The sequence below is a fragment of the Mauremys reevesii genome, linkage group 6 (genome assembly GCF_016161935.1).
Source record: "Mauremys reevesii isolate NIE-2019 linkage group 6, ASM1616193v1, whole genome shotgun sequence".
NCBI lineage: Eukaryota > Metazoa > Chordata > Testudines > Geoemydidae > Mauremys > Mauremys reevesii.
Genome location: NC_052628.1, coordinates 126,530,108 through 126,554,726, shown reverse-complemented (window position 1 = coordinate 126,554,726; position 24,619 = coordinate 126,530,108). Strand labels below are relative to the sequence as shown.

Here is a 24,619-nt window from a genome sequence, read left to right as displayed (position 1 = left end):
TCACTACAAATAGTAAAGTTTGAAAAGCCTTGTTCTTGAACCTAGACAGTCTCTTTAGAAATGACAACTCCTAAATGTTTCCACTCAGATTTTTAAGAAGTGTAATTCTAGGTAGCCATTTACATTTCTGAACTAATCCTCCACACTCTTGAGAGAGATTTATAAATCTACTTTATAAATGAGGCAACTGAGGCAAAGCACGGAAGTCCCAACTGGCCTTTAATTTTTGGGTACTCAACTTTAGGAAGAGAGGAAATGCTGGATCAGATCAGCATTATGGTCCACCTTGTCCTGTACCCTCTCTGATAATGGCCTTCAGAGAAAGGTGCAACAAACTTCACAGTAGGCAGATGTGTGATAATCTGCCCTGCACATGAAGGTTTTATCCTACTCTCTAATAGTTAGAGATGAGCTTCAACCCTGAGGCATGAGGTTTTAGATCCTTTCCAAAAGGTCAGCATTAACTATTAGAGCTCTGGATGTTCTTGTTATTCATATTAGTGTTCAATTCCTGCTTTTCTGGACTCCATGCAGCTGAAATTAGGCACCCAAAAATTGGAAGCCACTTCAGAAAATATGGCCCGATGATTTGTGCAAGGCAACCAAGTTAGTATCAGAACTGGAAATACAATGTAGGAGTTCCTGCCTTCCTGTCCCATGGTCACACCATCTCTCTAACAATCCTCTGTAAGGGACTAAAAGATAAATTTCAAAACCTGAGTGGCCTAACGTTAGGTTCCTAAACAAGAGGCCTGACTTCCAAGGGTGCTGAGCATGCATAGCTCCCTCTGAAGGCTGTGGCAGTGTGGATGCTCAGCCTGTCTTTTCACAGGTACCCAAATATGGCTGAGGAACCAAGCTTAAGCCTGAAAATGCTGGACCAACAGCTTTTAGCATCTTTCGCAGTGTGCACTAGCTATAAGGTGGACGTTATAAGGACACTACTTGATGGAAACCAGTACTCTGAATTGGGAGTTGAGTAAAAAGTTTTAGGCTAGGACTTTTAAGGCTGCTTAGAGGATATGGACACCTAATTCCCACTAATTTTAATGGGAGCTGTGAATACGCTTAGATAGATTTGAAAATCCCAGCAGTAGCGTCTAATGGTCACTTAGTTGGAATTACTCCTTGAAGAAAACGGTAGATCATACATATGAAAACGTTCTTGTTCTATATTTAGATATACAATAGCACTTATGCTTTAACAAATACTTTAAGGTGGAGAAAGGCCAGTCATGGCTAAAATGCTGGCCTTCCAGAAGACTGTGCAAGGAGAGGTTTGAACAAAACCACACAGGTCACAATAAGTGAGCCAAACCACTGTCACTGGACTAAGTGTCTATATGCTGAGGAAGTTGTGCATGGGAATTACTCTGCACAATTCTAGAGACAACAACAGTAATGAGATCTTGGCACCCATAATAATACAATATATGGAGATATACCTAGCTCATAGAGCTGGAAGGGACCTTGAAAGGTCATCCAGTCCAGTCCCCTGCCTTCACTAGCAGGACCAAGTACTGTTCCTGACAGGGTTTTTTTGTGTGCCCCAGATCCCTAAATGGCCCCCTCAATGATTGAGCTCACAACCCTGGGTTTAGCAGGCCAGTGCTCAAACCACTGAGCTGTCCCTCCCAATAATAATGAAAGACCCTTTATAATCTAGGTTGATATGCTAGAACTGATTGCATAAGTAACTTAGCATAATACTTCTCACAGCTACAGGGTTAATCAGAGAGCAGGAATTCAATCTTTCTAGATCAAAGTGCTGGCACAGCATGGCTTTATATATGCCATATTAAAAAGGAATTTTCTACTATAAGGAAATGTATTTGGATTTCATTACTTTTTATCATTTAAAAGAGTTACTACTTACTGTTGGAGGAATCAACATAAACCCCACTATACCCTATGGCAGGTACTGATGTAATAGAAAACACTGTTCTAGCGTCAGTATTAACAGGCTCATCTCTAACTAGTTCAGTCATACCTGCCCATCTTTTATACACAGAAAGCCTGGTTCCCAGTTCTCCGAGTCCCAAGCTCACCTTGCAAGCTGGATAACTCCACTATCTGAATTAGTTACAGATGTTCCTTATTACAGGATACTTAAACATGCCATGCCTTTCAAATAGGCACAGCGTAAGTGAAAACAGGTGGTGGTTAAGACTTCAGAAGCATAAGTGATGCACTGTCCCTATATCTGACAATGTGAGATGGAAATAGAGAGTGCAAGAGACAGCAACATAAATAGTTAGCAATAAAAAACAAACTGGGAGAAATGTTATTCTAAGCAGGTTGAAAGGAATCACTGTATCCAATCCCTTGCCACAGTTTAACATAATTTGGTGTGACCCTGATGCGCATGGCCTCCATTGTTTTAGGATACAGCTCATAAGTGTCTTTCAGGTTTTTATGCTGAATGCAAAATTAAGAATTTAGTTCACCAATGGAAAGAGGAGTAAGTTGGGCTATGCTAGTAATTAATTACACTCCCTGCCCCACAGATCTTACAAAATAAGATGACTGTCTTCTGTGTGTACCACCTAGCATGTTGTGGGCACTGCTGCAATCCTGATCCTAATTCAACTGATTCTTCCACTATTTCTATTTCACAAGATACAGTTCCTTTCAGCTTACTTTTACAGGAGATGGTCTCAGCTGTGACAAAAACTCTGCCATCCAGGTGATAGGCAAGCTCACAAACAGAAAAAGCAGAACATCTTGAGTGATACAAAGAACAAAAACTTCCCCTGAAGAAGTGCAGTCAGTAAAGACAGAGAGGGAGAGGAAGTAAAAGTGAAATTCTTGGAGGATGGCCACCTCCTCATCTGCACCTACCATTGGTTTTAGCTCTCTGCCTTCAGCTCCACCTCCCCTGCCAGCTTCTTTCATTGATTTTCTACTGTTCTCCACAAACTCCTGCAAAATAAGTCAAGTGGCTTAGTCTTTCCTCTACTGGTTGTATGCTGAAGTACAGCCAGGGAATGTGCAAGCCTATGGCTCACATATAAAATTCCCTGACAATGTCACAAAAAGTCATCTGTTCTGTCCCAAGAAGCGAACACAAAAACAAGAGATACTGCCTCCCTCTGTCTCTTACCCCTTTGGCACTCAAAAGATCCTTACAGACAGTATTAACCATCCCCCTCAACCATCCCTGGCATCCACATTCTGATGACTGGCACAAAATAAATACAGACCCCAGCCACTATATTCTGTCCACTGAAAACAGTATGTAGTGTTACAACTCTATCAAGCAGTTGTAATAGAAAAAAATGTACTGAGATTTTGTTTTTACTTCTAGCAATGCCTTCTAGTTTTCCCTAATCCCTCAGAACACAACTTCTCAAAACTTTTCCACATCCAGGATCTCGTCTTGTGAGATTTTCCCCCCACCACGGACATGGCCTTTCCCATTTGTTATAACATCAAATGGAAGCAGCCAGACATTAGACCCTGCTATTAAAGATAGCAGCAGATATGCTATAGTTCTGTAGTATTTCAATATTTCTTTCTATTGTAAAGGTGAAGGCATCACATAGGAAGTTCCATGCCACTAGTACTTTGATATCTACCGCATCCCTTTGTTGTTTACAATTTTGTGGCCAATCTGAACATTGATTCTCTGCACACACTGTGATCTTTCTAGATTTCTTGTGCTAGATTATATATCATGATCTTACTAAATTACCTGTGCTATGTGAGCGTAAGGTATTTTCAATTATTATTCTACATTTGATATCAACGCGATCAGTTAGCATCACGTACTATACAACCTAAGACACTACACAACAGAGGCTTAGGGTTAAAATCCTGACACACTTCCCAACAAGTATTCAGAAATCAGAATGTTAAGAATAATTGGATTTGAGTCTGTCTCTGGTTTATGCATGAGAATACATTTCATGTGAAGTGAGGAATGGACTTCCTGGCTGCTATGTAGAGCAGGTAGAGAAACAGGAACAAGGAAATTCTCTCTATAGGGTATGTCTACACTTCGGGATTATTTCGATTTTACAGAAAACAATTTTTGGAAACAGATCGTATAAAGTCGAGTGCACGCGGCCACACTAAGCACATTAATTCGGTGGTGTGCGTCCATGTACCGAGGCTAGCGTCGACTTCTGGAGCATTGCATTGTGGGTAGCTATCCCACAGCTATCCCATAGTTCCCGCAGTCTCCCCCGCCCATTGGAATTCTGGGTTGAGATCCCAATGCATGATGGGGCAAAAACAGTGTCGCGCGTGGTTATGGGTAAATGTCGTCAGTCAATCCTCCCTCCGTGAAAGCAACGGCAGACAATCGTTTTGCGCCCTTTTCCCTGGATTGCCCGGGCAGACGCCATAGCACGGTAACCATGGAGCCTGTTCAGCCTTTTTTCACTTTCACTGTATGTCAACTGGATGCTGCTGGAAGACGCGGTACTGCAGTGCTACACAGCAGCATCCCCTTGCCTTTACAAGTTAGCAAAGACGGTTACCAGCTCTACTGTACTGTCTGCTGCTTTGCAAGTTGACAATGACGGTTACCAGTCATACTGTACTGTCTGCTGCTGTCATGGGTGCTCCTGGCCGGCCTCGGCGAGGTTGGTTGGGGCATGGACAAAAATGGGAATGACTCCCCAGGTCATTCTCTTTAAGTTTTGTCTAATGGAGAGTCAGTCCTGCCTACAATATCAGGCAAGCCTACTAAAGAACCGAAGAGGCAAACGGCCGCCCCGGGTCAGAGCCCCAGACATCCCGCAGAAATGATGAGCTGCATGTCATCCTAGGGGGTGACCCTGCAACAACCCCACCCATTGCTTCCCTCTTCCCCTACCCCTCCTGGGCTACCGTGGCAGTGTCCCCCCATTTGTGTGATGAAGTAATAAAGAATGCAGGAATAACAACACTGACTTTATTGCCTCTGCAAGCAGAGATCAAAGTGGGGAGGGGAGGGCAGCCTCCAGCTGCTATGATATTCCAGGCAGGACTGAATCTCCATTAGACAAAGCTTAAAGAAGAGAATGACCTGGAGTCATTCCCATTTTTGCCCAGGCGCCCCCGGCTGACCTCACCGAGGCCAGCCAGGAGCACTCACGGGACGATAATGACGGATATCAGTCATACTGTACCGTCTGCAAGGCAAGGGAAGGGAAGGGGATGCTGCTGTGTAGCGCTGCAGCACCGTGTCTGCCAGCAGCATCCAGTAGACATATGATGACATTGAAAAAAGGCAAGAAAGGATTTTTTTCCCTTTGCTTTCACCGGGGGGCGGGGGAGAGATGACGGGGGGAAGAGACGGGGGTTCGACGATGACATATACCCTGAACCACCCGCAACAATGTTTTTGACCCTTCAGGCTTTGGGAGCTCAGCCAAGAATTCAAATGGTTTTCGGAGACTGCGGGAACTGTGGGATAGCTACAGTCATCATCGCCCCTCCCTCCGTGACCATCCATTTGATTCTTTGGCTTTCTGGTACGCTTGTCTCAGCTCCTTGTCTCAGCACCTTAGTTTCACGCAGCACTGTGCTGAGTCCCTTTTGTGGCCTCTGTCCATCATGGCCTTGGAGATTTTTTCAAATGTTTTGGCATTTCGTCTTTTGGAACGGAGTTCTGATAGAAAAGATTCATCTCCCCATACAGAGATCAGATTCAGTAACTCCCGTACGGTCCATGCTGGAGCTCTTTTTTGATTCTGGGACTGCATGGTCACCTGTGCTGATCAGCTCTCCACACTGGGCAAACAGGAAATGAAATTCAAAAGTTCGCGGGGCTTTTCCTGTCTACCAGTGCATCCGAGTTCAGATTGCTGTCCAGAGCGGACACAATGGTGCACTGTGGGATAGCTCCCGGAGGCCAATACCGTCGAATTGCTGCCACACTAACCCTAATTCAAAATGGCAGTACTGATTTGAGCGCTACTCCCCTCGTTGGAGTGGAGTACAGATATCGATATTAAGAGCCCTTTATATCGAAATAAAGGGCTTCGTTGTGTGGATGGGTGCAGGGTTAATTCGGTTTAACGCTGCTAAATTCGAGATAAACTTGTAGTGTAGACCAGGCCTTAGCGCTGAATTCAGTCTAATGTTGGCTTTAAGAGGATTTTTACTTCCCCATTTCTAGTACATCAGATGTACGTGGGGGGTGAGGGGGAACATCTAAATTAAGAAACTAAGACCATGTCTACACTACCACTTATGCCAGCAAAATGTATGTCACTCTGCGGTGTGAAAAAACCCACATACCTCAGCGACATACGTTTCACCGGCCTAAGTGGTAGTGTGCACAGCTTTTCCCGCCGACATAGCTATCACCACTCACTGGGGGTGGTTTAATTCTGTCGACAGGAAAGCTCTCTCCTGTTGGCATAGATCTGTGGTGTAACTGCTCTGACAGTGGCGCAGCTGCATTGGTAGAGATGTGCCAGTGCAAGTCTCTAGGGTAGACATAGTGTAACTGTAACATGGCCTACTTTGTCCCTGTCAAATGAGATGCTAATAGCAACTTGGGCTCAGACCCGTACTTCAGGGAGGGACTGTAAGCGCTGCTATTTGAGGACCAGGAGAGAGACTGTCTGAGCAAAGGCTGATCTGTTGGTCTGGGTAAGAAACCCCAACTTGGGCACTACTGATGTTAGTCATACTTTCTTCTGGACCCAAGAGAAAGGTCTCTAAAAAAGGCCACAAAGAGTCCTGTGGCACCTTATAGACTAACAGATGTACTGGAGCACGAGCTTCGTGGGTGAATGCCCACTTCGTCAGACACAAAAAAGGCTGATGCTGGGATTTTTGTGCTGAATGGCATCAGAAGCTTGCACTAAATTCTCTATAGATAGTACAGTTCCTTTGACTCAAGGGAGAGGGGAGGAAAACTAACTTACCATGAGAATTTTATCCATGTAGAATTCTCTACCAGGGCTTCCATCGTTGTATTTTGTATCAATGGCAAAACATAAGAAGAGGACATCCACAACCATTTCATAAATTGACAGGAAGCAATGAGCTACCAGGAAAGCAAAGAGGCAGACGATGATGAGAGGCAGCACCCACACTGTGTAATCCCGCTGGTAGTTCAGCAACATAACCCCCGCCAAGCCTGTGCTGCAAACGATCAGGACCTGAAGCAAAGAAAACAGAAAGACAAGAATGATTGCAGAAGCCGTTGGATTATTTTTCATGTACGTGCACACACACTTTAATCTCACAGGTATAGGAGAACTGGATGCTACAATGTCACTGATTCCACTACAAGATACTAAATGCTACTAAAACCCCATGTGCTGCTGGATCTAGCCAGAGCTGTTTTCAATGCTGTGCCTGCATCTCTTCAAAGCCCCAAAGGTAATTCACATGAGTAAATAAAAAGCTGCCACTCACCCACTGTTCAGGGGTTGGGGGGGAAGATACCATAGTAAGACAGAACCGTACTCTGTTGTGTTGTCAGTTTATTCAAATTATAAACTCCTCTAGTCAGGGATCAGTTCTAGGTCTGTACTTTGTACAGAATATAAAAATTAATATAACTAGATACACCAATTAACATGCTTTATAAACATTTTGCTTGCAGACACACACACACACACACAAAATAACCTTTCAGCTTGTTCCAGTCCTTCCGATTTGCAACAGGAAGGCTGCTAAGAATTACCTTGTGTACTAGGTCCCCACTGTAAACTAAGCATTATTTCTAACTCTGATTTTAACAGCGTAAGGCATTTCTATATATCTTTCAGGTAGTTTTCCAAAAATTAGCATGAGTGGCCCTAAGAAACGTCATACTAGGTGTCAATGTAGTTTTTATGAACAATACACCATACCTCTGCATTTAAAAATCAAACACTGCAAAATAGGTCAGTTTCCACTGTATTATTCAGATATTGAATTAGGCTGAAAGAAGAGCTGGGTTGGCCAGGCAGCAGAATAGAGCTAACACTGTTGGTTTGGTAGTTTGCACTGCTTATTTAAGCATTATTGCCACCCTTCTGTTCATCCAATGATGCGAAAGCCATTTTTTCATGGAGACATTTCCTGGTATGTTAGACTACTCCAGAGAACTGCAGTGTTCACTTCAATACCCCCAAGGCACCTGTGTCTTCATTATGTGCTCATTCCCATCACTCTGTATTGATTAGAGTATTTACTGGATTAGAAAACCACACTTAGAGTTCAGCTCACTGTAATCTGATGTATTACACGAAGAGGAGTGTACAGAGGATAGACGGATCATTCCATGAAGGGCCCCAATGCTGACAGGTACTCGTGGGGCTACAGCTGATGCAGTTGGACTAGTATTTAGTAGGTTAGTAAATAAGAACACAAAAAGTCAGCCCAGGTGTAACAGTAATTTACTGGGTTCTGGTTTTCCCTAAAGAAATAGAAAATTGAGCTGCAACAACAGTGCTTAGTAATCTTTCTACCTTGGAATATACTCAGTTCCAACTCTTTCCTCTTTACTCCCACTTTGGCAACTCCCAGCTGCCAACACAAGGTCCTGCTGCCTCCCATTCCACCCCTACTACAAGGGTTGGTCGAAAATGTATGAACTTCTTTCTGAAGGAAAACTGAGGGTTTGATTAAACAAGTTGTTACGAGAAGTGTCCGCTTTCCTTACATTTTAGATTTTTCATTGGAAGACCAAAAACTCCTGGCCAGACTTTTTTCAGCTTTCAGTTGCCAAAGGAACCGAAAGCCAGAATGTTTTTGATGACGAGAAATTGGAATTTTCAGCTGAACCCCGGCAACGTGCACTTTCTGACCTGTCTCACTCACTGCCACCAGAAGTTCTTTTACACTCCCATTTCCTGCTCAATTCCCTCTAAACAAGGGGTATCAAACACACGGCCCACGGTGCTCTTGCGTGTGGCCCGCCAAGCTCCCCCCGCCTACCCGCAGGACAGCCCCTGTGGTGCTGCGAGCCCTGACCGCTCTCTGAAGCAGCTGGCAGCACGTCCCTTTGGTCCGGGGCGGGAAGGGGAAGGAGGCAGAGGGCTCCTGCATTGCCTCCTTCCATGTACCACCCCCCACAGCTCCCATTGGCTGGGAACAGGGAACCGCGGCCAAAGGGAGCTTTGTGGGAGGTACCTGGAGGAGCAGCAAGCGCAGCAGATGCACGGAACTCTGAGCCCCTCCCCCTCCCCAGGGGTTGCAGGGACACGCTTCCAGCTGCTTCCTGGAATGGAGCGGCGCAGGGCCGGGGGCGAGGGCAGGCAGGGAACCTGCCCTGGGCCCTGGTGCGCGCCGCTGCCACCTCGGAGCCACTCTAGGTAAGCGGCGCCAGGCTGGAGCTCGCATCCTGCACCCAACTCCCTGCCCTGAGCCCCCTTGTTGCACCCTGCACCCCTCCTGCACCCAACTCCCTGCCCTGAGCCCCCTTGTTGCACCCTGCACCCCTCCTGCACCTCAACTCCCTGCCCTGCGCCCCCTGCCACATCCCGCACCCCTCCTGCACTCCCTGCCCTGAGCCACCTGCTGTACCCTGCACCCTAACCCCATGCCACACCCACCTTCTTGCACCCCACACACCAACTCCCTGCCCTGAGCCCCCGCTGCACCCTGCACATTTTCTGCACCCCCTGGGGCAGTGTTGGGGTGGGGACTTTGGGGAAGGGGTTGGAATGGGGCAGGGAAGGGGTGGGAAGAGGTGGGGCCTAATGGAAGGGGTGGAGTGAGGGCGGGGCCAGAGGCAGCGAGGGATGTGTGTCAGTGATGCGGCCCTTGGGTCAATGCACTAGTCCTCATGTGGTCCTTGTGGTCATTTGAGTTTGAGACCCCTGCTCTAAACCATGGTCCTGAACGGAAGCAGCAGGATGGGATGGGTGACAGCAGTAGGCAATGGGAAAACAAGCGCTCAGAGGCACATTGTAGCTGGAGTGCAAGCACAATGAAGGTTTTTGAGAGCAAGCAGACTTGTTCCAGGTCTGTAACAATACACCCCTTCGGCATACCTTTCCCAGGAACAGCATGAAGTCTCCCACTGTGTTTATGGCAGCCACTCGCAGAGCATTCTCCACTAGAATGACAAAGGCATCCTTTGCTGAGGTGCAGAAGTTGGTGCTGTTGATAGCTGTGGCTGTATATGCATTCTGGGGAAAGGCAAAATGAAGCATTAGTCACAGACACTCTGTCCCCTTTCCTTCAACATTCATCTGTTACGGCAACAAGACTTTCTCCTCCCATCCCCTTCCACAACAGAAAGCACAATGTCACGAGACACTTGATTTAGTAAGAGATCTTTAAAGGTACAAATCTAATCAAGAAATAATGAGGACCCAGTAACATGACACTCACTTTCAAGACAATCAGCTCCATCCCAGAATTAGGGAGGAAAGGAACTATGTAATGAAAAATCCCATCAGTGCCCACTGCTGATTTCATACACAAAATAGGGTTTGTGCTGGATCTTGAGATAGTCACTGCTCACCTTGAAGCTGCTAAACCAATTCCCCCCAGGGCAGTGGTTGAATCAACAGACAGAGAACAATATCAGAGGGAATAACCATTTTTCCACCTACCTTGCTTATTCTTGCCACATATATATCAGTTTCACACCAAAATGCTAATAGAAAAAGAATTTGCAATCTCTCTGCAAGAGTAGGAGGTGAGCAACGACATTACTACCATGGTAAGCAGCTGGACAAAAATCTCTCTCTCTCTCAGAACATACAATAGTTTGAGGGTCATGTGTTTCAGAGAAGTTGCTTTCTAGATGTTGAAAAAGAAAGCATTTCTAGTTCTGTCCAGCATTACTGAATAGGTAAGTCAAGGGTAACAAAGACAATTTCCAATAATTACACTCTTTACTAATGATCTTCATCAAGACAATTCAAAAACAAGGCCTGCTGAGGGCAGGCCAGGACTATACCCAGGCTAGAACTTTATGGTATACTGTAAAGTTTTGTCTGGTAGTTTCATCACTCTGAAAACCAAGCTTCGAATAAGGCAGCTTCCAAAAACCTATCTTGTGGTTCTACAAGGAGTACAAATTCTGTACAACTTTAATCTGACCCAAGGGGAGAGTGAGCTCGCTCACAAAGGTATCGGGGTTCACAATCATGTAGGGTTGTGAAATCAAAGATGGAGGAGCTCCATTATACAAAATGTTTGTCTCAAATTTGAGAAACAAATTGAACAATAGTAAAAAAGATCTATATTAACAGACTACAGCACAGCTCTCCCACAAAGAAATAGATATGACAAAACAACCCATCACAATTCACAGTCATTTTCCTTCTCTAGATAATGCTACACTGAAGCTGGGAGGTATAATTCCCAGCTCAGGTCCATGTACCCGTGGCAGCTCTGTTCAAGCTAGCACGCTAAAAATAGCAGCGTGGCAGCTGAGGTGGCACCTTGGGCTAGCCACCCGAGTAATATACTTAAGATCTCAGACATGGTTAGACTCTGGCACTAGCCCAACCTGCCGTAACTACCCTGCTATTTTTATCATGCTAGCTCAAGCAGAACTAGTCTACCCGAGATGGGAATGCACTTCCCATCTGCTGTGTAGACACAGCCTTAGAGGAAGAGAGTGACTTAAAAGAAGTAAAGACTTCAAGGTACAGAGAATCCTACGGGGCACTTGCTGGAGGATTCTCTGTACCCTGAAGTCTTTATACCACGATTTGAGGACTTCAATACTCAGACATAGGTTAGAGGTTTATTACAGGAGTGGGTGGGTGAGATTCTGTGGCCTGAGTTGTGCAGGAGGTCAGACTAGACGGTCATAATGGTCCCATCTGACCTTAAAGTCTATGATTCTAAATACATTTTCTCAAATATGTGATGCTTAAATATTAAAAAGGAGAAAAGCTCCACACTCTGTTACCATATATACACTTTTAAACTTAAATGTACCTGGGGAAAGTGGGTACTGGGAGAGTTGTATTCAACCATTAAACTCTAATGCTATATTGCTTAGACACGGTTAGTCATTTTTAAAGGACAAAATGTCTTTTCCAGAAAGAGGAATTGGGACAATTTTTCACACAGGCGCTGTAAATGAGGACTAATGTAATGAGCCTCAGTGAGATCACAATGTACTTTAATTTCAGTAATGGGGACATGACTGAAGTACATAGGTTCAATCAAGTTCCAAAGTACAATTTAACATGTGTCAACTTAAGGAAAAAATTACTCCATCTTCTGGTTTCAGACTAGCCTTCCTCAATCACATAAATTGTCAGCCTTTATATAAAAGTCAAAATATATAAAATCTTACCTGATTTAAGTAAGTCAGGCACTTTTCTAGACACCAAAGGCAGCAGATGCAAGCTTTCAGCATACATCGAGCACAGGCATTTTCCTAGCATGGCAACAGGGGGAAAAAAACCAAGTACATTTAAAAAAAACCCAGAGGACAAAGAACGTGAATGACCATTACATTCAAATGCATGGGCTATACTTTAAGGGCTGAATATTCTGAAATCAGCCCTTAAGTTTCATGAACACACACATTTACTTTTTTGGTCAAAACTTAGGATCAAATTTCAAGCATTTGGAACCCAGTATTTTAATAAGAAGTAGGTTTCCCTTACTTTTCCTTTGAGTTGGGAATGAATATACATAAGGATCATTCGTGGAATCTTCACTAATGTGATAATGAAAGAACCTTTTGCCACTGTTCCTAGGTGGTAACAGACAAGACGATTTACTGATGCCAGAATAGGAGTAAATGGCAGATTCCTTTTCTCCCTGTGGAAAATCATCAGAGAGATAAAATAAAGCAGTATTATCAATATGGACTTCAGGTGAGAAAAACCAGCTACAGACAAATTCTGACTGACTGAGTTCACAGGTGAAAAGCAATTTAGTGGTCTCATTCTAGTCTTCAGTGGACATTCCTGATTCATTGAGAAGCAGGGTCCATAGCAGTATTAGCTTTAATGTAATAGCAGGAAAAGGATGAGTTATTGGCTGAGCTGTGAGGGGACACTTGCCTGCACTACAATTTTACCTAACCAATCAATTTTTTAAGCTCCACACTTTTATAAATGTCTAATTCAAACATTTTTAAGTCTTTCCCTCCTCTCCCCACATTTATTTTAGGATTTTCCCTATTTTATATATTGGAAAAAGCATATTTACATTTATTACAGAAAAGCTGTTTTCAGACCATTTGTATTTCTGAATATACATATCTACACAGCCAGGGAATCAAGTATTAAAACAAAATACAGTGCTGTAAAAGTATTTATAAGGATGTATTTGTAAGGGGAAATAGGGATTTATTTATAAGAGCTGAATGCACATTCAGTCTTCTGACACAGCTTTTAAGAAATGTATTCTTATCATTCGTATTTGTTTCCTCTAAAGCAAACCATCACTATTTCCCTCTCTACAGCAGCTCCATTCAGCATTTAGTGAAAGAGTGCTCGATAAGTATTAAAAAATAAACTCAGTGATAAAAGTATCACAGGATTAATGTTATTGAACTGCCAGTAATAAATAATTGCATCCAATAATAAAATGCCTCCCCTGAATTTAGGGAAACCTATTCTTAAGGGTGGTTTCACTTGAAAAATATAAAAACATGGCACCTTCTAATTCCACAGACCTGCTCTGTGCATGTACTGATTCATGCTGACTTCAGTGAGGAAAAAATGTTTTTACAACTTTTGGCTCCTATTAGCATTCTGAAGTCAGTTTTCAGTGAGCTGGATTCTATTTCTTCTTGCAAAAACAGCGTACCTAGTTCCAACCAGTTATACCTGTGCAAATGGAAGAAGGCAATTGGCTTGTACAAGTGTAACTAAGGGCCTAATCTGGCCAGCAGAACCTTATGACTAGGCTTGGAAACATTACATTTTTACCAGTAGGTATTGATAAATGTCAATTTCACCACAAGCACACACAAACACACACATAATAGCAGAGTAAGAAAAATGCTGCTTGAGTTTGATTTAAGAATGTTTGCTTTGTATATTTTGACAAGAGGATGTTGACAACTTGTGTTTTAACAGTTATAAAAGCTTTAACTTTCTGATTCTCATTGTCTACTGTCATTAAATAATTCTGACCTTTCCCCTTCATTCCTCTCAACTGTGAAAATTTACATGAATAAAGATGGACTGAAATGAACATTGATATTATCCATCAAAATAATAAAAAAGCCCGAATTCTGGCGAGTCTACTTATGACTGGTAGCATTGCATGAAATGCAAAGAGCCCATCTTGGTTTTCAGAGCCCTAGGTGAGAATGCAGGGCTGGCAGTTAAACACAAATCTTTCTATATGCAAAATATGTACATTGATCTAGAAATCATTAACAACGTGGAACCCAAGTATACCATTTTCACAGTCACTTTTCAGACTATAACCACACTTTAATATGCAAGAAAGCAAAGTAGTAGAGGGAAATGGATATTTAATAACTCAAAATTCCCATTAAGGGATGATGGATAGGGAGCAGGTAAGAGCAAACTCATTTACCTTCAGGTAAAATACAGTTGTTAAACTCACAGATGTTGGAGATGCAAAAGATCTCTTAAATCATCTAGCCCACCAACATGCTGTGGCAAGACTATTCCTACCTACAGTGTATTTCCTAGTTATGTACAATTTTTGAAAACTGTACATTTGTAAAAACAGCACAGCAGGGATATCAATGAAAATAAATTACTGTAAGGTATCTTTCATATGAGAGAACATTTAAACCAAGGTCCTCTTCTGCTCTGTATGGACACTGATGACCCTATGGAAATTTTAATAAGGCATAAGAGCTTTGTCATGGGTTGACATTTTCCTCCCTTACTCCAACCACTCTTGCTGTGCATCACGGCTGATGCCCTCTGCTGCAGAAGTAGCTGCATTTTTCCAGAGGTGCTGTATTTCTATTATTTGTAAACTACTTTGAGACCATTTAGAATAGGAAGTGTAACTTAAATTTTCAGACTATTGAGCACAGAGATTTCTTTCTTTAAACAAATATATAGTGAACTATAAAATATCACAGTTACACTTTGAGAAATTTCACTTTAGAAAGATATACTTTTAAAAAAAGAAGAGGTGAATAAGTTCAATAGCATCATTTCTTTCCTTAATCAAAAATGTGGCCAACAGTTGTATGTTAGCAAAAACACTCAATACCACTTCAGTATTGCTCATTCTTACAAAATTATTGCAAGATTTGTGATAGAGTTTTTCTTAAAGCCTTATCTCCTAGCTCTGTGATTGAGAACCTCAGCTTCCATTTAAAAATAAATAAAAGTTTCTAGTCCTTATTGTGGTAGAAAAAAAGCTTAAAAACATGATCTCCGTGCACCTAGAGACTTTAAAAATTTTTTTTAAAAGCTCAGATTTATTTATTTTTTAATTCTCATTATTTTTTAACACTGCAGTACTACCAATTAGGAGTTGTTATCCTAAGAACATGTGATGCATCCCTCTCTTGTACTTGAGATACACGTGCATTAGCTGATATGAGTATAGTATGATTTGCAAATTAGGACTCATGCACAGTGATGGTACATGGAGATTTAATACATATATTTTGCTTCACTTGAACATTAGTATATAATCTGAATTCATATGAAAATGATGGCTCTAATGGGACTTTCTGTAATCTTAGGAAACAGACAAACGAGTGGGTGAAAAGAATTAAAGAACTGTATTTTTCAGTTAAGTAATCTCAGTAAATTAGTGCCAATCATCTTTTAATTTAAATGGAGCTTATTGGCTTTATTACTGAAAAGAGATAAATGTCAAAGTGCTTTTTACTTTTTAAAAAAAAAAATGAATCATCTAGGTCTTCATAGTGTATATGGGACTTAGGAGCAAACAAGACTGTGGTGCTTAACATCTTCAAATTGCACATAACCAGCTAAGCACACTATTTATTTTAGAAGTTTGCTTTTGCTTTTCAGCTTCCAGGCAGAACACACCTGCTCATTTCACCACAAGCTCTGGCCCCAGTTATTTTTGATGATTCAGTCACTAGGTCACTTCAGAAAAAGCTGTCTGAAAAGTTCTCACCTTGTGAAATAGTATGTCACAACAGCCCCAGCTACAGTCATCTGTTGACATGCTAGAATAAATTCACTGATCCAGATCAGCCCTACCACATGGTACCACCACATGTATCGTAGAGGGCCCAAAACCCGGAATTCCACAAACCCTTGTTCGTTTAGGACAGGGCTACCTAGGAACAAATCAGAGAAAGAAGGCAGATAGCCAATATCAACTTAGAAAGAAGGAATCGTTTGTAATTCAGCTAATAACTCTCAATCATTTCAAGAGTGACAGCTCTGTCTCCTAATAAAGTGTTAACATCAGTGTAGCTGGACAGTTGATAATGGAGATAATATTGCTGGTTCAGCCAGCAAAAATATTAATTACTGTTAATAATTATGCAGAGAAAGGATTTTAAAATTCTCCAGAGCACACTCAACATCCAACTTAAAAAAAAATAAAAAATTGTTAGCTATGTGGCAATTTGGGAAAAAAAGATGAAGCAGAATGATTTCTTTTGCCAAAATGTAATGGAAGGAAACCTAAGTCATTCTGAATTTTCTGCCACCCTCCCTTCAGATCCATAGTTTGCAAAAATTGAGGAAATTTATTTAAAGATCATAATTTGTATTTTTTTTAGTTAGGATCAAACATTATTAATGGTCACCTATTTCTTGATGGTGTAAGTGTTTATATGTGTGTTTTGTCTATATTTGAATAACAGAATCTATTTGCTAGAATGTTAGCAGTGTTTGAGAAGAGAAGATTTTTCCCAGATAATTTTATACATATTTTAAAACCCAATAGACTTGTCTGATCTAAGTAGCACTTTCACATAAGCTCACTGACATTGTGTCAGGATTTCCTCAGGCGATGGATGCTCTATTTCAAAAAGCATTAGCACTCACTGTGGAAGTCCATCTCACCCATCAAAATGATGTGAACAGCAGAAGAGGTTCAGAAAAATACTGAGAATGGACATAACAGGTGCATAAAACAGATACAATTTGAAAGCCATTAGCGTTTTCACTTAGGTTTGCACTAGATCTCTTAAATGAATGGTTTCAGATTTGTATGAATCTTGGAAGTCAAACACCACTACCAAAATAATTTTGTTCTAGTGAATTACTATTTGGAAAAACAAGTTTCTTCTGACTCATTTTTAGAAATGTTATACATTTTGGCTTTCAGTAGTTTGGGAAATACTGATATATAGTATGTATGGCCTTGTTTCTGCAAAGACGTCAATATTTGCTTAACTTTAATACAAAACACTTTGTCCCATTGACATCAATGGGACAACTCACAGTAAATAAACTTAGGCACATTCAGGACCAGGGCTGAGGTTACCAACAATTAAAACTGAGCAAAGCTTTTTATTATTAAAGCCCAAACTTTGGCCCTGCTGATGCAATTGGGTCTGCATGCTGTGCGACCCGAACAGCTCAAAATGCAGAATTGGGTTCTCAACCATTTTCAGGCACAAGAAAAATATTGTGATTCACTGTTTCCCCGGATAACAAACATCACATCTCATAATTCAATTAAAAAACTTATAGCAGTAAAACAAACAAAACCAAGAACAAATTTCATTAGCTCTGTCCCTTGTTAAAGACAGGGCCCAAAAATCCCAAATATTTTTCCATAGTTAGGCTGAAATAGTTATGCGATCTAAAAAGTGTTAAAATTACTATATTGTATTAGAGCATTTGTGAAGTAGGGAACACACCATTTCAGATGTCAAGTTCCATTAAACCCCCTTCCCCCAGATGCTTATAACTTTCTGAGAAATACACATTTCCCATTTTGAAAAGTTATTGCCACTGTTTTGTACAGAACTAACTAAAATCAGTGAAACTCTTAGGCCCCAATCCTAGAAACTCCTCTAGCCAGGCAAACCCTTGTACCTCTACTGAGCCCCAGCAACATCTATGGGGCTCAGGTGAACCTCTAGGCCTTTATCTTGAAACTGGGTGTGTAAAGTCCACATTACTGCGGAGCACGTCCCCTGCTAAGGCGATGTCTACACATAAAATGCTACAGCAGCACAGCTATAGCACTTCAGTGTAGATACTTCCTACAACGATTTCCGTAGTAAATTCACCTCCCTGAGAGGAAGTAGCTAGGTCGATGAAAGCACTGTCTACACAGGGACTTAGGTTGGTTTAATTATGTCACTCAGGCATGTGGATTTTTCACACCCCTGAGCAAGGTAGCTGGGTGGATCTAACTGTCTAGTGTAGACCAGTCCTAAGACTGTCACAAACAACAGAAAATTGGCTACTGTGCATTTGCGTTTTGAGCGATGCTCTGTGCATGCACGCGTCCTTTTAGAAATGTCCATTGATCAATTTAAGTAGTGGCTAAATTGCTTGTGCTGCCTGAAGTCCTTAGAGGAGCATCACTGGGTTTTTTAACCCTTTGCTCTACAATGAAAAGGAAGAAAACTAAATGCAAAAAACTGTTAATGTAATGTTACTGTAATAGGAGATATATTTAAAAAGTCAAGAAATCCAGAGTTATGGCCCCTACAATAATATTAGCATATTCACATTGCATGTCTCTAGTATTTTCTAATCCTTTTTTTTTTTTGTTAAAGGGATTGCATATATGTTGAATATTATGGCAAGTGGCTATATTAATATTTCTGCAGGAGGACACCATTAACTTGAAAAGTACATTTATCTGCATGTGACTGTTATAAGTAACCCCTAAGATCACCATAACGCAAAGACGACAGAATACTTTTCCTCTATTATTCTGTTTGTTTAGTTTGTGTATTTGACAGCACTTTATCAGGTTGCTGATGTTGCACCAGGGGGACTGTTTACTAGTAACAGCTGCAGCAGAGCTGAAAATGAATAGATTGCAAGCAGCAGGTGGCTGGTTGTGTGCACAGAGAAGGGGAAGAAGGACCAGGGACAGACCTGAGAATGGCTGGTGGTGTTTCTATCAGGTCCAGCCAAAATACCCTCTAAACACAGAAAGGAACAGAAATAACACTTCTGAATATTTTAAATAATGGTTTAAATTAAAGGACATTATTTCAAAAGATGTGCTGAGTTTAATTTTTGAAGCTAAAACCAGATTGATGAGTTCCTTTGAAATTGTACATGTCCTTACTTTTTAAAAAAATGTATGTCTTTACTGATGTATTGACATGATTTTTTTGCATTTAATTTCTGTAACTCTGCAAATCAATGAGACAGCCAAAAATGAGACACTATCCAGTCTGAAAGCTACCCTAACAGGATAGCTAAGTATTCCTCTGGCATGGGGAAATCTGTGAGTGGCATAAAGCTGGCATCATAAACTCTCCACCTTCCTTTCCTAGGGCCCCCCGCTGTATATGGAATATGCCATAGCCAGAACACAGTGTTCAAACAGGTCACAGCTAGCATGACAGTCCCTTGGAGACTTAGTGCTTGCATATGTTACAGCAGCCCTGCGGCTGCTCTTCCTCACATCAAACAGGGGCACAATAATGGTAGAAAGCCACTTCCAGGGAACCAAACAATGGGTAACTTCACACCTGATGATCAATACAGATGTGCACAAGAACACAGTACTAAAGTACTCGCTGTGCTCATTCAAAGTATTCAAAGTTCAAAGGGATATACCAGAGCACAGCAGTTCTTATTTTCAAATGTTAACTACATCTAAAGTCTGTATAAGAAAGCACTAGTGTTTACTTAAAAGAAGCCATGTGCCCACATACCTGTAGTGCCAAGGAAAAGCAGGACCATGATCCAGTAGCTCCAAAACAGGATGAGGGCAAAGAAAGTCCAAAAGGGCTGGAAGACTAGCAGTGGCAGGTGAATGAAAACTTTGCCAGCCACGTGGAACAAGGCAATGGTGAGAGCTACTCGCTTGCGCATAATTAACATTATCAAGAACAAGATAACCTGAGGAGAGAAGTTTCCAACTGACATTTTAGGTGATGAAAAGCAGACCATCAGGTGCAGTAAACAACACAGGATCTTCAAGTAGAGCAAACTAATCACACTTCCAACAGTTTGTGGAAGCCCTGCAAGTTTACATGACTTAATCCTACATCAAATATTTCGAGATTGATTTATCAATGCAAACTACCTTTAGTGACTCCTGCTACCTTTTAAATACTTTTTTGAACTGACACTCAGACTGACAAGTCTATAGACCAAATTCTATCACTCAACTGCATTGTGCAACCAAGTAAAAGCAATTGGATTGCACAGGTGTAGCTGAGGGCAGAATTTGCCCCATATTTTGAAACAGAACCTGGAGAACTTGTCAGATAAATGTATAAAAAGGTTTAATTACAGTGCATACCTGTATCAAGTATTACTAACTAAAATAAAATTATGAGGTCTCAGCTCAGCCTTGCATGTTTGATTTATCTGACAAACAGGATCCAAGTGCAAGTGAACATACAGATTAAGGGTCCAATCCTGAAGCTGCTCTGTGCATGGAAGACTTCTGAGCATGGCCCAGGCCAGCTGTGGGTTCAGGTCCTACAATCTATTCTTCTGACGTCAGGGAAGAGTGTGGACTCTCTCCTCAGGCCCTATGCTACCAGCACTCCCAGCTATCTTCGAGACACCACTGACTTCTTGAGGAAACTACAATCCGTTGGTGATCTTGCAGAAAACACCATCCTGACCACTATGGATGTAGAAGCCCTCTATATCAATATTCCACACAAAGATGGACTACAAGCCGTCAGGAACAGTATCCCCGATAGTGTCACAGCAAACCTGGTGGCTGAACTTTGTGACTTTGTCCTCACCCACAACTAGTTCACATTTGGGGGCAATATATACCTTCAAGTCAGTGGCACTGCTATGGGTACCCGCATGGCCCCACAGTATGCCAACATCTTTATGGCTGACTTAGAACAACGCTTCCTTAGCTCTCATCTCCTAATGCCCCTACTCTACTTGCACTACATTGATGACATCTTCATCAGCTGGACCCATGGAAAAGAAGCCCCTGAGGAATTCCACCATGATTTCAATAATTTCCATCCCACCATCAACCTCAGCCTAGATCAATCCACACAAGCGGTCCATTTCCTGGACAGTACTGTGCTAATAAGTGATGGTCACATAAATACCACCCTATACCGGAAACCCACTGACTGCTATACTTACCTACATGCCTCCGGCTTCCATCCAGGACACACTACACGATCCATTGTCCACAGCCAAGCTCTAAGATACAACCGCATTTGCTCCAATCCCTCAGACAGAGACAAACACCTACAAGATCTGTGTCAAGCATTCTTAAAACTACAATACACACCTGCTGAAGTGAAAAAACAAATTGACAGAGCCAGAAGAGTACCCAGAAGTCACCTCCTACAAGACAGGCCCAACAAAGAAAATAACAGAACGCCACTAGCTGTCACCTTCAGCCCCCAACTAAAACCCCTCCAGCGCATCATCAAAGATCTACAACCTATCCTGAAAGATGATCCCTCACTCTCACAGATCTTGGGAGACAGACCTGTCCTTGCTTACAGACAACCCCCCAACCTGAAGCAAATACTCACCAGCAACCACACACCACTGAACAAAAACAATGACCCAGAAACCTATCCTTGCAACAAAGCCCGATGCCAACTCTGTTCACATATCTATTCAAGTGACATCATCATAGGACCTAATCACATCAGCCAAGCCATCAGGGGCTCATTCACCTGCACATCTACCAATGTGATATACGCCATCATGTGCCAGCAATGCCCCTCTGCCCTGTACATTGGCCAAACCAGACAGTCTCTACGCAAAAGAATAAATGGACACAAATCTGACATCAGGAATCATAACATTCAGAAACCAGCAGGAGAACACTTTAACCTGTCTGGTCATTCAATAACAGAACTGAGGGTGGCAATTTTGCAACAGAAAAGCTTCAAAAACAGACTCCAATGAGAAACTGCTGAACTCGAATTGATATGCAAACTAGATACAATCAACTTAGGCTTGAACAGAGACTGGGAATGGTTGAGCCATTACAAACATTGAATCTATCTCCCCATGTAAGTATTCTCACACTTCTTATCAAACTGTCTGTACTGGGCTATCTTGATTATCCCTTCAAAAGTTTTTTTCCCTCTTACTTAATTGGTAAGAGTTGGTAAGATAACTCCCACTTTTTCATGCTCTTTGTATGTGTATATATATCTCCTCACTATATGTTCCATTCTATGCATCTGAAGAAGTGGGCTGTAGCCCACAAAAGCTTATGCTCAAATAAATTTGTTAGTCTCTAAGGTGCTCCTGTTCTTTTACAGGGAGAGTGTGTGTCTACCAGAACAGTGCCTAATAGTAGAAAGTGCAGCAACAAACAGAGCGGGATATTGTTTCTGAAGCACTTTCAATCTTTCATGCACATATTACAAAACTTGCATTGACAAGCCAAAGAACATGGCAAGAATGACAGAAAAAGGGAATACAATTTTGTCAGTGACAAAGCACTTACCGTGAAGACAGTAGCTGAAATGGCATAGACCAAGAGGGCCTGAAGATTGTCTTTGGCTACTTGAAGCTGATCAGCAGTAAGAGTTTCATTGACAAACTTTGCTTGCTTAGCATACAGCCACCACAGTACTCCTGTGCCTCCTATGTTTTGAATTAAAGACAGGACAAATACTATATTTCCCTCTACAGAACAGACACACAAAGAATGGAATCAGTCAAACACAGCACAGTCTAAACCGATAGAAAATATCCAAGTGGGCTGATGCTACTCTGAAAGGAAGGATTTTGAAGGGGGAGTGCTCTGGCTCAAGCAGGTGCTCTCCCTGCACTGCTCCTCCCCTGCTAGGTCCATCTGAAAATCATGCAGCCCCTTGGATCAGCACCCCTCATTTCATGTGTTTTAGAGAGAACAGGGTGAAGCCGCTAGTCAGGGGAGGCATACTAAGGACAGATTAATGCCTGTCATATGGGAGCAGTGAGGACTGGAAGAGTGTAGGGAACAGATGATGATGTGGTGGGAGGTGTACGGGAAATTAAAATGGAAGAACTGAGTGAGGGAGCCCCAGAGAGGATGCAGAGAAACAAGAAGAGCAAAGAAAAGTGAGTAAGTGAAAGGGTAAACACTTCAGAGAGAAGAGCCACCAGGAAAGAGGAAAGGAAACAACTAAGAGACAGAGAGAGAGAGGGGAAAGGGGAGAAAATCCATGATACCAGAAACAGCACCTCAAATAAATCACAGATAGGTGTTCCTGCCTCCAGAAGAGCTGATGCAGGCGTGATAGGGAAGAGCCAGCTCACCTCACTTGAGATGGAAAAATGAAAAATAAAAATAAAAGTCTAAGGAGAAGAGGGGGAAGTGTCTCCCATTAAACTCCCTGGGGGAAATCCCAGCCCTACCGAAGTCAATGGGAGTGGCAAAACTCCCATTGATTTTAATAGGGCCAGGATTTCACTCTCCAGCTCTAGCCATTTTTCCAAGACAGAACTGTCCCTTTGATCTGGGATTCCATACCTCCAATGAATTAACCTTTTTCTTTTGATATTTCTTTTCTCTCTCCAGTTCTCCTCTCCTTCCCTCAAGGTCTGAGACTCAGCTGTAGTGTGCCTATCTAAAGTGCCAAAATCTTAGCTGATTGATTCTACTCATTTCAAAAGATAGGTCTCAGGACATTCCAGATTTGCCACCGACCACATGGGACTTTCAAAAACAATGAACTGATGTAAGCAAAGCAGCGTGTCTCACAAAACACAACTTTTAAGGGCTTCACACTTGGTGCAGTTTTTCAGCATGTAATAAGATGTCAGTGGGACAGTTCAGAAAAGGTAAGTGATCTTGGCCCACTGAAATTTTTCTAACTCTGGCAGGTCACGGGACCTAAAATCATGGCTATCACCGAATTTAACCACCCCCCCCCAACCCAATATTTTGGCTGCATTATTAAAGATCAACAATATAAAACTTCAGTTCCACAAAATTTAACGTTAATGGGGTAGATCAAAGCTGCCAGAAAGCAGCCCGAATGGGACAGCTGGGAATTCACATTATGTAGAGGAATCTCTGGAATCTTAAAGCCAGCATCCCACAGCTTCAGGCTACTGTTACTTGCTCTGGGGGGCCTAACTAGCCCCCTGCTCCCCCAGTAGTCCCCAGGATTGGAGGAGGTATGCAAGGAGGAGGAAAAGTGATGGAAAACCACGCATGTTCCCTTCTGCTTAAATGTATTGAGCAGAGCTCAGGAATCCCTAAGGATCTCTCCTAAATGTTAATGGGGCTGCTCTGCCCCACAGGGATGTATACTGCAGCGTAAGGATTCTGGATAGATTCCTGGTGTCATTCTCCAGGTTGTCATGGCGGTGTGCGTACTCATTCACCAAGCAGGAAGTGCAGCAATTGTCTGGCTGGGTAAGGAGCAGCAATGACTCAATCTAATCCAGTCCTCCTTAGCCAGAAAAATAGCAGTTTCCCCATGGAACCCGGAGACAGGTCAATGTAAAGCAGAAAAGAAGACATGGCTCTGAGTAGGATGCTGACAAACCTTGCGATTGGGGAGAGATCAGAACTTGGCTCTCAAAAAAAAAGGAAATGAACAAGACTTACCAAGTGATCCCAAAACGACAAGAATTGTTAAGATCCAAACCAGTACTCTTGAAATGTACCTGATTATCACCATCAAAATCATGGACAGCACTGCAGAAGAGAGAAATATAATAAGCAGAGCAATTAT

At 42.2% G+C, this 24,619-nt stretch overlaps 1 protein-coding gene across 2 annotated transcripts in view; it reads right to left on the bottom strand.

Moving 5' to 3' along the window:
* SLC44A1 (solute carrier family 44 member 1) overlaps positions 1-24,619 on the bottom strand; it is a 101,110-nt gene that overhangs the window by 8,292 nt on the left and 68,199 nt on the right. Inside the window, exons 7-15 of one of the 2 annotated variants that reach the window (XM_039543690.1) lie at positions 24,493-24,582; positions 22,396-22,535; positions 19,649-19,835; positions 15,955-16,120; positions 12,519-12,675; positions 12,203-12,286; positions 9,930-10,067; positions 6,867-7,103; positions 2,842-2,922 (exon numbers count right to left, since the gene is read on the bottom strand). In XM_039543690.1, coding sequence (XP_039399624.1) covers positions 2,842-2,922; positions 6,867-7,103; positions 9,930-10,067; positions 12,203-12,286; positions 12,519-12,675; positions 15,955-16,120; positions 19,649-19,835; positions 22,396-22,535; positions 24,493-24,582 — 1,280 coding nt within the window. Of the gene's footprint in view, positions 1-2,375; positions 2,923-6,866; positions 7,104-9,929; positions 10,068-12,202; positions 12,287-12,518; positions 12,676-15,954; positions 16,121-19,648; positions 19,836-22,395; positions 22,536-24,492; positions 24,583-24,619 lie in introns of those variants that run through there. The other variant, XM_039543688.1, reaches the window with a different exon arrangement.